This window comes from Eleginops maclovinus, chromosome 20, assembly GCF_036324505.1.
Source record: "Eleginops maclovinus isolate JMC-PN-2008 ecotype Puerto Natales chromosome 20, JC_Emac_rtc_rv5, whole genome shotgun sequence".
Taxonomy (NCBI): domain Eukaryota; kingdom Metazoa; phylum Chordata; class Actinopteri; order Perciformes; family Eleginopidae; genus Eleginops; species Eleginops maclovinus.
In genome coordinates, this window is record NC_086368.1 from 15,650,480 (window position 1) to 15,666,157 (window position 15,678).

At 39.9% G+C, this 15,678-nt stretch overlaps 2 protein-coding genes across 2 annotated transcripts; one reads left to right on the forward strand and one right to left on the reverse strand.

Moving 5' to 3' along the window:
* Positions 1-3,163: 3,163 nt before the first annotated feature.
* Positions 3,164-7,648, forward strand: LOC134882411 (amphoterin-induced protein 1-like). The gene is made up of 2 exons (XM_063910074.1): positions 3,164-3,345; positions 3,708-7,648. The coding sequence occupies exon 2, from the start codon at positions 3,771-3,773 to the stop codon at positions 5,295-5,297; it is 1,527 nt and encodes a 508-aa protein (XP_063766144.1). The 5' UTR covers positions 3,164-3,345; positions 3,708-3,770; the 3' UTR covers positions 5,298-7,648.
* A 1,408-nt stretch (positions 7,649-9,056) lies between these two features.
* On the reverse strand, positions 9,057-13,596 carry LOC134882298 (pepsin A-like). Its single transcript, XM_063909927.1, has 9 exons — positions 13,379-13,596; positions 12,359-12,509; positions 12,008-12,125; positions 11,647-11,765; positions 11,065-11,261; positions 10,823-10,939; positions 10,557-10,701; positions 10,362-10,460; positions 9,057-9,776 (listed from the first exon to the last, which is right to left on the reverse strand). Exons 1-9 carry the CDS (start codon positions 13,432-13,434, stop codon positions 9,651-9,653), a joined length of 1,128 nt encoding a protein of 375 aa, XP_063765997.1. The 5' UTR covers positions 13,435-13,596; the 3' UTR covers positions 9,057-9,650.
* Between the last annotated feature and the right edge of the window lie 2,082 nt (positions 13,597-15,678).

A 15,678-nucleotide genomic window follows, 5' to 3' on the forward strand; every position in this document is an offset into this window, starting at 1 on the left:
CAGTATGTTAGAAAATGATAGTATAGGAGTAATATTATAGTATTTTAATCTCTTCATGATTTCATTCAACAGTATGTAGACATGGACTTGATTATTTAACTTTCATTTAATGTCTCTGCCTTGTAAACAATGTAGCATTGTCCCGTAAGTGAGACCTCACAGTGGGACATGATCCACCATTGAAATCCTGCCAAGATTCCTTGTCACAGTTTAAACCTTTTAGTCAAAGACATGCAGGCCATTGTTGAGTGTTTTGTTTCCAGCTGATGTCAAAACATCCCTCCTGTGTTCACGCTCTGCACCCATTACATGACAATCATTGTATACTCTTATTGTTTGCCTCCTCAACCACCTCCTTCCCTTGGCACCCATAGCAACCAGACCTGTGGACCATTTCACCTACCATCAATTTTTATGTGAGGGTGTGTCTGTAAGGTGACCTTGTTCCATAAGATTTATAACATGGTATTCAATGCACAGCTCTACTGGGGTCATCCTCTGCATTGTCATCTGTTTCACCTTCTTCAGCTTCAAACTCCTATCATAATGTGTGTGTGTGTGTGTGTGTGTGTGTGTGTGTGTGTGTGTGTGTGTGTGTGTGTGTGTGTGTGTGTGTGTGTGTGTGTGTGTGTGTGTGTGTGTGTGTGTGTGTGTGTGTGTGTGTGTGTGTGTGTGTGTGTGTGTGTGTGTGTGTGTTCTGGCATTTGTCTTGCCGGACATGCCAATCCTTCTACTTCTCTGACAAGGTAAAACACCAGATCCTAAAACCCTCTAAGAGATGAAAGTCGACTCCGCTCTCTTCTTCTTATCCTATCTTAAAGACCGTCTGTTTCAGACCCTTGTCAAATACTCACTGGGGGTCCCACAGGGGTCTGTCCTGGGTCCCTTCGTCCTGACTCTGTGCACAGTTCACTTGTTTCAGTCATCACACTCATACTGTAGCTTCTCCTAGCACAGCTTTGCTGATAATACTTAACCGACTCTATCCTGAAAACCCAGGAGGTCGCACAAACCTCTGCACACCACCCAATGCTCAATTTAGACAGAGATGCTCTTCCTCCCAGGGAAAGAATTCTCCCATCAATGACCTTTCTATCAACATCAGCCTCTCCGACTGCAAGGAATCCGGGTGTGAGTCTGGATGAATATGCTACCACCCGTTCAAGCAGATACACTCCCACACAACACCGTTTCTCTGCTCCTTCACTGGCTGCCAGTGGCTGCCTGGAATTGCTGCAAGACCCTGGTACTGGCCTACAGTGCTGTGAATAGATCAGGCCATTACAACTCTCAGGACATGATTTAACCATGTGCTGCAGCCAAGCACTTAGCTCAGCATCAGCCAGCCAGAGGGACCCAGATACAACTTAACAAAAACAGACCTGGTTGCCATCCTGTCTTCAAAATGGTGGAACAAGATTCCCATTGATATCAAGACAGCAGAAAGTCGGCAAAACTTTCGTCACACACTGAAGACCCACTTTTTTCAGCTACACCTTGGCCAACAAAATAAAGACAGAATAATAAAAGAAACTCTCTCTCTGTACATCGCACTTAGAAGCTAATGTGATCACATTTAATCTGGTTTTGCTTATAGATAACTAATGTACCTGCAGGACTCTTGCTTTTGGGTTTGTTTTTTCATGGTTAGATACACTCATTGTAGTCACTTTGGAGAAAAGTATAAACTAAATCAAATGTAATAATGAAATTGAACAAGAAGTCTAGCTGTGTCCATCAATAGTCTTGCCTAGGATGATGACTAAACATACAACAACATCCCAAAGCTGCCGGTGTGAATAACAATGCACTACTAACATGGTCGGATTACAGAAGCTGACAACTGCCATGCAGGGACACAGAGCTCCAGGGGCTCACTTTGTGTCACCTTCTGCTAATTATCAGCCCTAACAGCAACGCTGATATTGTTTTCACCTTGTAAGTGTGTATGTGCTTGCCCCCCCTACTTTATGCGCCTGGAAAATTTGGCCTTGTGATAAGGGGGATCTTATAACAAGATAAGTGCCCTAGCACACTGTTTTATTATCTAACCGTGATAGACATTCCAATGAAATGCCCGATTTCTAAAAAAGGTCATTTGAATCTGCACGTACCCTTGGCTCTATTAGCTTACAGTGATTTAATTGTTTGGCTGTTTGTTGGTAACTTCACTTTTTTGGTTCACTCTCACTGCTCTTTGTAGTTTTGTGAAGCACCAAAAAAAGTCAGGTGAAGATCAAGAACAGAGCATTAATAGTTAACAGTGGACACTTAAACAACTCAATTTGATTGTTAATGTTGCTCCCCAACTGTATACCATATGAACTCAAATGTATTGTGGGACAAACAAACATGTGTTATGGCTTTGTGACATGTCGTTTCTTTGATCCTTCTTGCTACCTAAGATTTGGACGTGTGCAGACGTATCATTACGTGCAAGTGAGATAAAAAATAACAGGAGCTGACCTGTAAAAAAGGCAGACTGGAACTGAATTACATTATAACTTAAATAAATGTGGGGCTATAATGTAATGTCTATTTGGTGTATTTTATCCAGTTCACAAGACAGAATTTGAAGCTGTTTTTGTTAACCACATGCTGATATTGATCCCCCACACACTGCTATTTGCACATCAAGTCCTTGACAGAAGACTGCTGCAGCTGCAGTTCTCACACGCAATGAGCGTTTGCCCTGTCCTTCACCACATAACAAGATGAAACAGAGGGAAGAATTCATCATTAAAGACATCAGCACACTGAATGGGCCATTGCTATTATGCACCCTGACAGGACGGAAACAAATGACACTCTCCCTGAGGACCCGTGTGTTTTATGAAAAACGATCATGGATATAGGACAGTTTAAAAATGTATTGAGCACTGTGAAACGCAAAGACAAAAGGGACCAACAGGTTTCTGCAATCTAAAGCTGATCTCAATTGCCCAGATGTTAATCACAGTGCACTGGCAATCAACATGTTAATGAAATATTTCAAATAGTCTATCATTTCACACACGTGATATTAATGTTGTTATGCCTGTCATCTTAATAGTATTCGTCATACCTCCAACAGACAGCGAGAGCGGGGGGGGGGGGGGGGGGGGGGGGGGTAGGGAGAGAGACTGTGACACACCCTCTGCTCTGCTGTTTGCTCCCCTCTGATCAACTATCACAGGTTTGCATTTCCTCATCAGTGCAACCGCATTCAGGCTTTTCCGGTCCTTCTGTGCGTCCCGGTGATCGCCGCTTCTGTGATGATGAGGATGAGACTGTCCTGTTAACGGATACCCGGACTGTTGAAGCCTGGCAGCCTTTTCTCCCCGGATCTTAGGAAATCGACTAAAGGTAAAAGCACTAGCGGGCGGGACACTTCTGCCTGCTGGGACAAATGTCTCTTACACAGATTTGATTATTCTTGGAGGGGAACATGAATACAATAACATATGTTAATAATCCTTAAGGATGTAAGTGGGTTTTTAATTAACATAACGGCGATATTGATCTTCTTAATTTATTGCGTTATGACGACATTATTTTGCTACCACCCAAATGCGCATAACTTTTTGACCAGCTAGTGACATGCCTGCTGCAATGCACCCTGGGTGCTTTAGACCAGGAGATGCTGTGAGAATTAAAGACATTACGTCTTTCATTTTGATAATAATAAAAATAGAGGTAATTTATTGATCTCATTGTCATCCATACAGCTCCATGACCCTACTCTATGAAGACAGGGACACATCTAACCTGCTGTAGTTTATCATCTTGACATGATGGGGGGTTCATTCTGGATTTCCCATGGTGCTACTGAAGCCCTGTTCAGGGGAAAGAGCTTCATGGCTGTTCTATCTCTGGCTCTGTTGTTGCCAACAGTGAGAATCAGTGCACAGATGAAAGGTGGCCCTTTGGACTGCGATGAGACTTGTGTGTGTGCCAGCAACATCGTCAGCTGCTCCAAGATGAATCTAACCAACGTACCCACCCCTCTTCCAAATTATACAGCTGTTCTGGATCTCAGCTTTAACAACATCACCAGGCTACGTGCTGGGTGGAACCCCGAATCACTAAACAAGTTACACAGTCTGATCCTCAGCCACAACAACCTCACGTTCCTTTCCTCTGAGGCCTTTGTGTTTGTGACCAAGCTCCGTTACCTGGACCTTTCTTTCAATGGCCTTCGCCAGCTGGACGAGTTCATCTTTGAGCCGCTGGAGCACCTGGAGGTGCTGCTGCTTTACAGCAACTGCATCTCTCAGGTAAATCGCGCAGCCTTCTCTGGCCTCGACAACCTGCAGAGGCTCTACCTGAGCCAGAACAAGATCTCACGCTTCCCGTTGGAGCTGGTGAAGGATCGCACTAGGCTGAAGGCTCTTAGACTGCTGGATGTGTCCTCCAACAAAATCAAAACCCTGCCCCTCAATGAGCTAAAGGCTCTGCCTGCCTGGATCAAGAACGGCCTGTACTTCCACAATAACCCCCTGCCCTGCACCTGTGATGTGCACGACCTGGTAGCAAGCTGGCACCTCAAGGAGCTCAGTTCTACTATGGACTTCAAAGACAGCCACACTTGTTTGTTACCAGGCCTACAGAAAGAGAAAATGGCCATACTGGATCTTGACAAGGTCTATTTGAACTGCAGTGAGGTCACGGTTATGGGCAAAGAAGCCTATCTGGAACAGCTCCTGGTCCTGGACTGTGACAGCAGGGAGAGGGACATGCTGAAGAACTGGGTGCTGCCTGGAAACATCCCTCTGTCTCCGGCCATGAAAACTGCTGTGAAGCGTCATGATGGCAGCCTCCGGCTTGGGCCCCTGAAGGCAGAGGACTCTGGGGTATACACCTGCTATGCCACAAGTGACTCCTTTAATGAGACGCTGTATGTTACTGTAACTGTGTTTAATTCCACTAAAAGTGGTGGGCTGGAGAACCTCAAAACGGCCTACACCACACTAATAGCATGTCTGATCAGTTTAGTTATGGTTCTCATCTACCTCTATCTCACACCGTGCCGCTGCGCATGTTGTCCAGGACAAGGTCTGGAGAAAAGCGACAGTTTCCACTCTTCAACTGTGAGCATCTCTCAGGCACATGAGGAGATGGGGCAAGGTAGAGGGGAAGGCAGAGGCTTTGCTTACAGACATGTGGCCTTCATTCAACCCAAGGACCCGCTGGAGCAGAATGGGAGGTTGAACCCAATAGAGGAAGACGAGGAGTGTCAGGGGGATAACAGGGAGAGAAGGAGGTCTGACGCAGAGTCTGTCAGCTCAGTGTGCTCAGATACCCCCATGGTGGTGTAAAGTCAGTGTCCCAGCCTGCAGGCTAAGACAGTGTTGGCTCGAACCATGTGGCTCCTACACAGAGATTAGTAGGCACTGTTACAGTAGCATGTACTGTTAAAAAAACACATGATCAGAAACATTTATTGATAAAAAAAAACAATTTAGAAACAGCCCAAAACATAGTGATAATGCAGAAACATGTGATTTCTGTAAAAGATGAATTAGTGTGAAGGTTTCTGAAAATCATTGTCAGGCCCTGGAAGAAATTGCTACGCAAGTTACTGTTTAAAATATTTATTTAAATGTTTTTAGGGTTTCTTCAAAAATATAATACTAACACTTATAACTTGGAGACAACAAACAGCATGAAAACAGCTTGCATCTGAATAACCTGAGGCTGCACTTTAGATTTAAGTTATCCAGCTAGTTAATGCACTGGGGATCAATGTTCTACAAGATTATACGTTTTAAACATGTTGGACAAAAGTTGCTGCTTGAAAAGGTAGTTATGCATTTTATGCAGAGCTCACCAAATAAGCACCGCAAGATGCTTAGAGGTGCACTGTCAGATATGGCACACATTTAAGTTAAAAAAGGACATCAACGGAATGTGAAGTGGTTACAAACATTATGTCCAAGACGTCTATTCATTGTGTTCCAGAGATACCTAATCTTCTCGGAGTTTCAGCAGTTTGGTTGAATTTTGCATATTCTTGCCCTGCTGTAAGTAGTTCAAGGACCTAGTTCTAGCGGTAAAAAAAATGACCACTACATGTAGCCATGCATTTTACATTACACCCCTAATATTATTGCAATTTTACATTCCTGTTTGGTTTTGATGCCTTTACAAAAAATACAGTAAGGTTTACTGTTATGCAATTTTTTCAATTTACATTATTTAAGATTTGAGTGTGACCTAATGCTCAGTTAAATACAGTATGTGTGTTGGCAGTGACTGAGCTTCTGATGTAGTGTTTGTTTTTTTAAATACTGCTCTATGCAAGCGTTTTTTGGATACAGCATAGTAACAGAATCATTAATCCAGCCTTATTATGATACATTGTATTTTTACTGTAATTATATTTTATCCAGAATCATTATTTATATTTAATGTAGGTTGATTTGTCTCTCCGTAACAAGAAACATATAGTCACATTGATTTCCTGATTTGCAATATAAACATTACCCATGTGGTCTGCAGAAATTTCAGTTTAAGAGTTGTCCACTGTCAGTGTAGCTGCTATCGATTTCAGCCTCAGTTCTTCAGTTTGAACTGTTTACAAAAGGTTAATCATGTTCAAATGTACTAACTTCCATATATAACCCTCTTTTATCGTCACAATGCAGTGAAAACAATATGTTCAGTGTGTGACTCACACTGCTGACATCCGGTCCCAATAGAATGTAAATAGCAGCACAACACGAGGGGGAAAACTGAGAGCGAGTATTACCCACTGAATGTTTCTGGGCATTAGTGCCCAACCCTCCACAAATCAGCAAATGCCAGCCAGACAGCTAGCAGTCTCATAAACACCATCAGAAATAGCAGCTAATAGTGCAACCAACATGCAGGCGGCACAGATGGGATGTGAATATAGAAGTAGCCGTTTTCAAACACGTTTTTACATTACTTACATTGCTTAAATACTTTCAAACTGTTGATTTTAAAAGATGTAAGAGATTCAGTCCCTGAAAAACATGTTTTCTGAAACCTAAAGTCACTCTAGCTCTACTGTGAATAAACAACTGTCACAAAACACATTTGAAAGTTATATTAATGATATAAATAGAATAACTGAGAGAAGCATTTTAAGCAAAACACAATCCCAGATGATGTAGCAATGTACACTAACTGTACTCTTACTTTGAAGGAACTATTACCTTATACTATCACTCCTTGTGGTGCCTTTTCAAGATAAGCTGTGGTGAATAAACACCCTATATTACATGTCTTTTTAGGAATTATAGCACTAAACACACACTTATGAAGTTGTGTGTGTGTGTGGTTTGGTAGAATTATAATGTAGCTACATCATGAGGAACTTCATTGACTTCTATCTCTCACACATATCCACTGTATGCTAATGTTGTACACTTCTTGTTTTTCCTGTGAAAGTTAATTTTAACCAAAGACTGAGTTATATACTGAGAATTATAACCTAAGTGTTCAGTGTTTACAGTCAGCACAGTTATATTTATGTTGTTTTTACCAAGTGTATTTTCATAGTTTGAGTTCAGCCACAACTGATATTTTTATATATGCAATCCTGTATAAGGACTTATTGTATTTCATTATTTGCTGCAATATATCTTGTCTGTTAATGTATTGTACCTGTATTTCATATACTAAAACGAAACATGGCAACTAAGAGAGAGTGATGTCTGTTATATTCCTGAAAGGTGAATGTATTAGATCTCTCTAACAAAGCAAATAACCTTTAAGATACAAGGTTAAAGGGATAGTTTAGCATTTTGGTAATCAATCTTGGGTAATCTATATGTCAAGACAGTTATTGAATGTATTTTCCAAATGGTTAAAGTACTCCAGTTGTGACGGAACAGATACATTATGGCCTGACATGGACGTCTGTTGAAATTGAGATCAGGCATCAGTTTGCTGGCTCTAGCGGCACAGCCTTCTTGTTTACTTTAGGTTGAAACTGGAGACAGCACAGCTGACTGGAGCGGAAACCGTTCACCCAAGAAGACATATTTTATTGCACCTGTCCCTAAGACTTACTCTCTTCTGGCAACATAAGGTTCTGTAGGCTTGTCAACCTTATTTGGCTTGTTGACCACAGGATCTGCCTGAGCAGAGTGAGTGTACTCACTATCCACTGCCGGACAAGAACAGTGTGTTAGATTTGTATTTGCCTTCTGATGTTTGACATCAAATTTCGGTCTCATATTCTAGTTTTAAAACATTCTCTTTGAGTTTAGTTGTATCATTAGGCATAATCAATATGTGAAAATTGCTACATCACATTTATTCATGCGACAGTGCAGAAAATGTGTGCAGAATCATTTGTTAGGGTTAATTTTAGCAAGAAGTTGCTCCATCTTCCTGACAGGCACTGCAGTGTGAAACTTCACCTTCCGCCCTGCAGCCTCTCTGCAGGATGAATGATTGACGAAGTCTAAAGGATGTCCACACAGCTTGTTTCACGAGCTGCAGTTTCATCTTACCATGTTTACCCACAATACATGCAACACCAGCCAGGTGTGTGAAACTAGGTTAAACCATTTGAATAATGCAAAGCAGCATTGAAGTCAGACTTTTAAAGTATTTCATTATTGAATGTTAAAGAGAATTGCCTGATAAAAGAGTTGTGAGGTATGAGAAGGTTAATGATCTGTGTGGACGCATATCTTTAAATGGAAAAACAGCTAAATGACGCCTCCCCGTAAATCACAGATTATAATTAGAACAAATGCAGCAGCCTAAAGAAAATCTGAGATCACAGAGCAACACAGATAGCATGAATGTAAACCGGCGCCTGTTGACAATGAATGACTGGCAGTGGGTTCTCTGTTAGGGAGACTGTATTCTAAGTAAGATGAGTCACCCTCTCCTCAGGCCCCTCCCAGGAGGATCACATGGATCACATAAATCACATGAATGAGGAAGTGACTGAACGTGCCTCTCTGAGTCCTCTGCCATCTAGTGGCCACCAAAACACAGATCCATAATGGAAGGGAGCACTTGGGTTGACTGTTTCTGCCTTTGCAGAATATTGCAGGACTTTGAATCCTCCTTTATAACAAATACATGCTGACTTTAAGATCTGAAAGGTTATATTTTATTAGTGTCAGTCACAAATATGAATGCTTTTACATGATAGTTTGTGGTGATGGACAGTAGACTAACTATATTCACTCAAGTGCTGTTCTTACTTCTTACTGCACTGCATTTATTTGGTAAGCGTAGTCATTCTGACAATTCAAATTAATAGTACTAAATATAATCACCAAACTATTTAGCCTGTTTTATCATAGGTAAATACAGGACTTTGCATGCTACTTGGCAATATATGGACATGGTAAATAAAATAAATTGTGCTTCTCCTTTACCAGTTGCAACAATAATGAACATATTCATACATCAAAAATATAATATATAATATCATATAGGATAGTATGCAGGATAAGAACTTTAACTTCTGGTTATTTGATGCTGATACCTTGGTGCCTTTTCCTAAGTAAAAAAAAAAAATCATTCAGAAGTGTGTACAGAGTATTTCTTTTACTTGAGTAGTGAATTGTGATTATAAAAGAAAAATCAATTGCTTTCTAAATATCAGAAGCTGTCAGACTGAAGCCTCTGACCAATACCTAATATCATTTTCAAGTGGCCAAGCTCTTCGCATGTTTTCACACAGCCTGAGCAAAGCCCACCCTGTTGTTTCCGATGTCGAAGGCGGTGTAGTACTGCCGCATGAACACCTCTCCCAGGATCCAGGTGCCGGATCCAAACCCTGTCCTGCAGCTAGACGAAGACTGAGGGCAGTGGACAGAGGACATGAGTGAACATCATCTTAATCACAAGTTATATAAATACTGCTATCTGTGTAAATATGTGTTTTAGTGTTTTTGAGATAAAACCTGGTTGTATACATTTAAGGTTTATATCTTGCAACTAACATTTTGCAGCATGTAGTTTGTAGTGTATACCATGAACAGAGAGGTGTTCTTGTCATTTAGTCTACCCTCATTGATGCAAATGGCTGTAGCTGTAAGTATAAACTTATTTTATATCGATTTTTATTCAGATGCCTTTGAGCTCTTTTTAAAAAGGTAATGGTTAAGATTTCTAATGTGGGGGTCGTTCAGATTAATCCAAAGAGCTAAAAAGGCAAATGAAGTTATAATGGAGGAGTATATACATACATATAAACCTGGCAACCAAAAAGTTGGCCACAGTATTAATGAATTATAAATTCTCTATAAAGCAAATATTTCTCCTAACAATGACTTCAATTATGAAGTCAAGTGAATAACTTTGATAAAGCCATAACCTTCAACCATAATTTGTTATGTTAGCATTACAAAGTCGTTAGATAGCACAGTACTTAAAACACAAACCTGGATTATGTAGGCTGATGGAGGAAGAGCAAAGTTGTAGCCGTTTATGTTGAACATAATTTCTGGCAAGATATTCATGTTACTGCAGCTCACAAAAGTCTAAGAGACAGATTAACAAAATGTTACCAATTAAAACCTGAAGCCATTCACCAAACATATTTAATATAGCTAATACAAAATTACTACAACACTCACTTCACCAAACTGATCCGTGGAGGCTCCCAGCCAGCCGTTGATGTTGCCAATGTCTTTGCTTGGGCCGATGATGTAAGAAGTACCAGAGTCCACTACTGCCTCACAACCTCCAGAGCAGGCAACAGTGTTCCCATTGATGGTGATGCTGCAACACAAAGGAAGTGGCTTTAAAAAAAAAGAGAAGAAGACCTCTGAATGATGTCAAATATGAAGTGGCTATATGATTAAAACACAACATGGATATTGAAAGTTGAAAAGGAAAGTACCTTTGTATCTTGATGTTCCAATAGTTAGTGGCCCCGTTCACGGGGATCCAGTTTAGGCTTCCAGCGTAATAGTCGCTATCTGTTCCTCCCAGAATAAGCATACTGCCCTCTACAGAACTGGAGGGAGAGAGTTTCTTATTTAAGAAAAATGAGCACTGCACCAATCAGAAAGCATCCTCCATCACATCAGGAAAGAAGTCGTTTTACAGCATTATTCTTCTGTGGGTCTCAACACGCCTCACCTGCTCAGGTACATGGAGAACATATCCTGGGGGATTTTGCCTTGGTTCCACATGTTGTAAAAAATAGGTGTGCCTCCCTCGAGTGACAAGCCAGGGAAGGCCAGACCAAGAATCCCGTCCCAGGGAACAAAGCCAAGAAAATCTGCCTCTGTGTCAGTGAGGCCAAAGATCTGGTGATCCACGTAAAGGTTGTTTACCTGATTAGGAAGTGCAAATAGTATATGATGTTTTAGGAAACAGATCACATTCTGCATGGTATACACGGGTGTGAGTTAGCAGCATTTGTGGAAGAAGTATTAAGATGTTAACTTCAGTACTTATTAATGTAAAAATACATGTAACACTACTGAGTGTTAAAAATTAGCCATGATATTCTACTCATGTTGAGTTATCTCCAGCAGTTGCCTGGTCTAACGCTAAACATTTTGGAAATCACAGGTTTAAACACATCGTTTTTCATGTTAATTATGAATCTGGAAAGTGACTAGTAATTTTAAGTACGGTATTCCCCTCTGAAATGTAATACTTTCTCCCACTTGTCAACAGTTGGTCAGGGATGCAGTGTGAATGTTAAGTCCTCACCTGTACAATATCATATCCTGTGGTCCCTGATGCATATCCGCTGATGTACGAAATGTGGAAAGTATTTGTGCCGGCCTGAAAAGTGGAGGATGCCGAGCTGCTGAACTTTAGATGAATGTCTAATAACAGAGAGGCCGAGAGAAACAGGTGACAAATAACATTTTGCTTCATACACCAAGGCATCCTCTGTTTCAAAGACTTTAGAGATTAGATTTACTGTCAATTCAGAACTATACTTAAAACCAAGGATGCAACTAAGTATTTTATTATCTATAAATCACACAATCAATCTATGGGTGGCTGTTCGACATCCAGGATCATCACTTTGTTAAATTATGCTGCCATGACTCTTCACACTCACCACAGGCAGAGCTGTTGCAGCTTGTGGAGGGAACCCAGAGGTCGGAGGAGCCGGTGTCAAAGAGGACTTTGAAGACCTGAGGAGGAGTCCCGATGGCAATCTCTCCATAGTATGTTGTCTTTTCCCAAAATTAGATTATTAAGTCAGTTCATGTGTTTCATGACTGCACAGGACAGTGTATGCTGGTGTTACATTTCAAGATTCAAGATTCAAAAATAGTGAGACAAATAGAAATAAAAATTGTGCAAGAGAATGGTGCAAGGACACAATGGTGTAAGTGAAATGAGTAAACTGCTGTATATTCATGTGAAATAGAGTAATTTGTACACCAGAGTAAAACTTGTTACTTACATCAGGGTCAAAGGTCAATGGCACCACACTCTGCTCGACCCTGGGGAGAAACTTGGCTGCAGGGTTGTATGGAAACCTCTTCCTGTACTCCTGGAACAGGCCTCTCTCCTCGAGCTGTTGCCGGGCGGACTTCCCTCTCTTCAGGGGAATCCTGAGCAGGAAGATTAACAGTTTTCTGGAAACACACTCACTAACATGTGGCAACGATTTGGTCAGACATCATAACTTATCCTAAAAAGGAGTTTCGATCTTGGAGTGATTTAGGGAGGGAGAACAGGAAAATAAACGGCGGTGTTTTAGAGAAGGTCAAGAGCTTGTCTCAGAGGAGGCTGGTTATTATCGGCTGGATTTATATAACAATTTTATCAAGAGCTCTTTACTGTTTGCTCCATATTCACATACCAAAGTGCAATCAGTGCTAACTCAAATATTTAGTTGAGTTAAATTGTAAGGTACTTGTACTTGACATGAGTTTAGAGTACATTGAATGCCTCTTCCACTGCACTACATATCTGAGGTAAATAGTGAACAATTTACTAGATGTTTTTGATTCAATTCATTGCAAACTCTATACATCTCCACTTTTCTTTATGACCTTTTTTGTGTTTTGTTACTGCTACTTTTACTCATTTCCCACTGCATGCAGGTGCATATGTTACTCATTCAGTTACTAAACAAGCAAATATTCCACGTTTAAAATACTAATTCAACAGTTGAGGCTGATTTTTTTCTTTGCAATAATGTTGGAACAACAATCTGATTTTATAAAAACAAATGTGAAACCTCTCAACAATTTTGAAAGCCATGTTTAGTAAAAGTTTTTCTTCAAAGAGGATAAAATAATCTACTGTTGGATTCAAATAAAGAGCATGATGGTGGCACTGCTTCAGAAAATCAGTGTGACCCGATTTCACTAATTAAAACAAGTTTTCAAAGATTTAAAACAGAAATGAGGCAAAAAGTGTGTAAAAAGTACATTTCATATCTTTCATAAGTTGGTGTGGGTTTTTTTTATCTTACCTGAGAACTCCCTGCGAGACAGCCAAGAAGGCCAGCAGCACAAATGCAGACTTCATTATTTCTAAAAGGACTCGATGTAGATCTCACAGGACAGACGGTGTTTTATATGGAGGTCAAAACTAGTCTTAACTCCTCCTTATTACAGTAACACTTCACACAGGTGAACTGATAAGAAACCACTTTACAGAGCATCGAATACGTATATTCAGATAAAGGAGTTAATGTGAACTGAATTTGTTTTCCTTAATGTACTATAATCTATTGCCAGGAAAAAATAATAATTTATCTTACTCAGTTCTTTATCCAAAGTTAACTTTAGAAATCAGCATTAAAAGTCAACACAGGAGTGTTTTACTATGCTTCTCTATACAAATCGCTTTCTATTGTCTGTTTCTGTTAATAATTAATGAAAATGAACTCAATAATCAAAACAATGTCTTGGGCCTCAAACTATAACACATTTGAAATGGTAAATGATGTGCCATTTTTTGAAAGTTATACTGTAGATGAAAACACCAATAATCGTCACCGATTAACAAAAGCCTGATTCATTTGGACTATTTGATCTGGTTGTCTTGTGTTAGTCTGTGTTTAAAGAAAGATCAAATGCCATTTTAAGGAATTATGTGAAGCCCAGTTCTGTGATTGAGTTTTAGGGAAATGTCTCACTGCTGATATACTGTAACCTATTAAACAAAAGGGGTCTTCTCCTGTGTCACAATCTGAAGTTGCCACGGACAACTAAAATAAATGTTCAGGATTATTCCAGCACGTTCTCCCAGCAGTAAAGATTATAATTTGGAGTGAGCGGTGAGGTTTGACCTTTCCCAGAGTCCTCTGAATGAGTTTCTGTTGACTTTTTCATCTATTGTCTGTGCCTTTAGAAAGAAACGTAAAGTATAATTGAATACAGCTACTTTAAAGGTCCCTTTGCTTCGTAAAATAATGCCCTGTCACATTAAGGCGTGTTGTAAGTATAAATGGCTTTTAAAAGATAGAGTAAATGCAAACCTTATTGACATAAGTGTCACAGAAGTTTACTTTCCCATAATGCAATTATTACCTGTCAACCCGTAAATCAACTGGATAAGCTTATCATATTATTTATTTTTAAAATACTGATAGCGTATTGTTTCTCTCTCTATGTGTTCAGGGAGTTTAACATCACAACATCTAACCCTGCCCTCTAGAGGACCAAGATTCTCAAAACCAGATCAAACCACTCAGACTCAACAAAACACACAACACCAGAACATGTTTAGAACCAAAGCTGCATTTATTTAAGCACAAAACAAATGCAATGTACATTACTCATATAGAATACGTCAAATGAATGAATAAGAAAAGTGCACGTTTTAAAACAGATGTAAAAAATACTCACCAAGGCACGGTTTCTGTGGTCGGAATAATTCCTGTGGACTCATGACAGCCGAGAGCATTCATCACACTTTTCTGCGAGGACTGAAAAAAAAGTGTCCTTTCCTCCAACCTGAAACACTCAATATCTTAGTTAGGACAAGCACCTTTTCATAAACCTTTAAATCTGTAAAGAACACACCGTACTGTAAACAATAACATAATCATGTCTGAGTTGGCCTTATATTTAGAAGTAAACTGCACCGCTGTATAGCAGACAGTACCCTTTCTGTTAGAACACACTTTTTACAGGTGGGAAGACATGTTTGTGTATTTACTGCCCTGATGTATCTAAGCGTTAGGTCTCCAGTTTCTAGTTTTGAGCTTCTTAGCTTTAGCCAGGAGTAATGCACATTTACTGTGTGACAGTCATGTACAACAAACCGCCACTATTTATGTCACCAAACTAACATATCTAACATAAATAATTACACACAGGCAATACATAATTATAGTTACATATCTGACTGACTGCTGCTGCTAAATATGATGTCCTCAAATCAATCAAATGGTTTTGTTCTTGAAGTATAACAAAAAAATGATCCAGTTTACGGTCATCGAGTAGTAAAGGATACAGAAAATATTCTTGTTTAGGTAGCTGGAGGAGGAAAAAAGTACTTTAAATAACTCTAAAGATGACATGGACAGCTCAAACCTCCTGATTTATCTCAACTATGATTCAGGTCTCCAGTTTAGCTTCAGCCAAAAGTAATGCACATTGATCGTGCCTTCCTCGTGTACAATACACCAACTTTTACAACCATCCTAACATATCTAATATAAATAATCAAAATCAGGCAATATTTTATTTATCTACATCTCTGACTAACCACTACTGACAGCGCACTGCATGAGTAGGACTGCTTTTATGATGTCAGCGTTCA

Excerpts from the sequence above, each read along its gene's own strand:
- LOC134882298 (XM_063909927.1), bottom strand. The coding sequence starts at position 13,434 with ATGAAGTCTGCATTTGTGCTGCTGGCCTTCTTGGCTGTCTCGCAGGGA. Across the intron at positions 10,940-11,064 it reads TTCTCCATGTACCTGAGCAG|TTCTGTAGAGGGCAGTATGC; the intron begins GTGAGGCGTGTT and ends CTCTCCCTCCAG. Across the intron at positions 10,461-10,556 it reads CCACGGATCAGTTTGGTGAA|ACTTTTGTGAGCTGCAGTAA; the intron begins GTGAGTGTTGTA and ends TCTGTCTCTTAG.
- LOC134882411 (XM_063910074.1), top strand. The coding sequence starts at position 3,771 with ATGATGGGGGGTTCATTCTGGATTTCCCATGGTGCTACTGAAGCCCTG.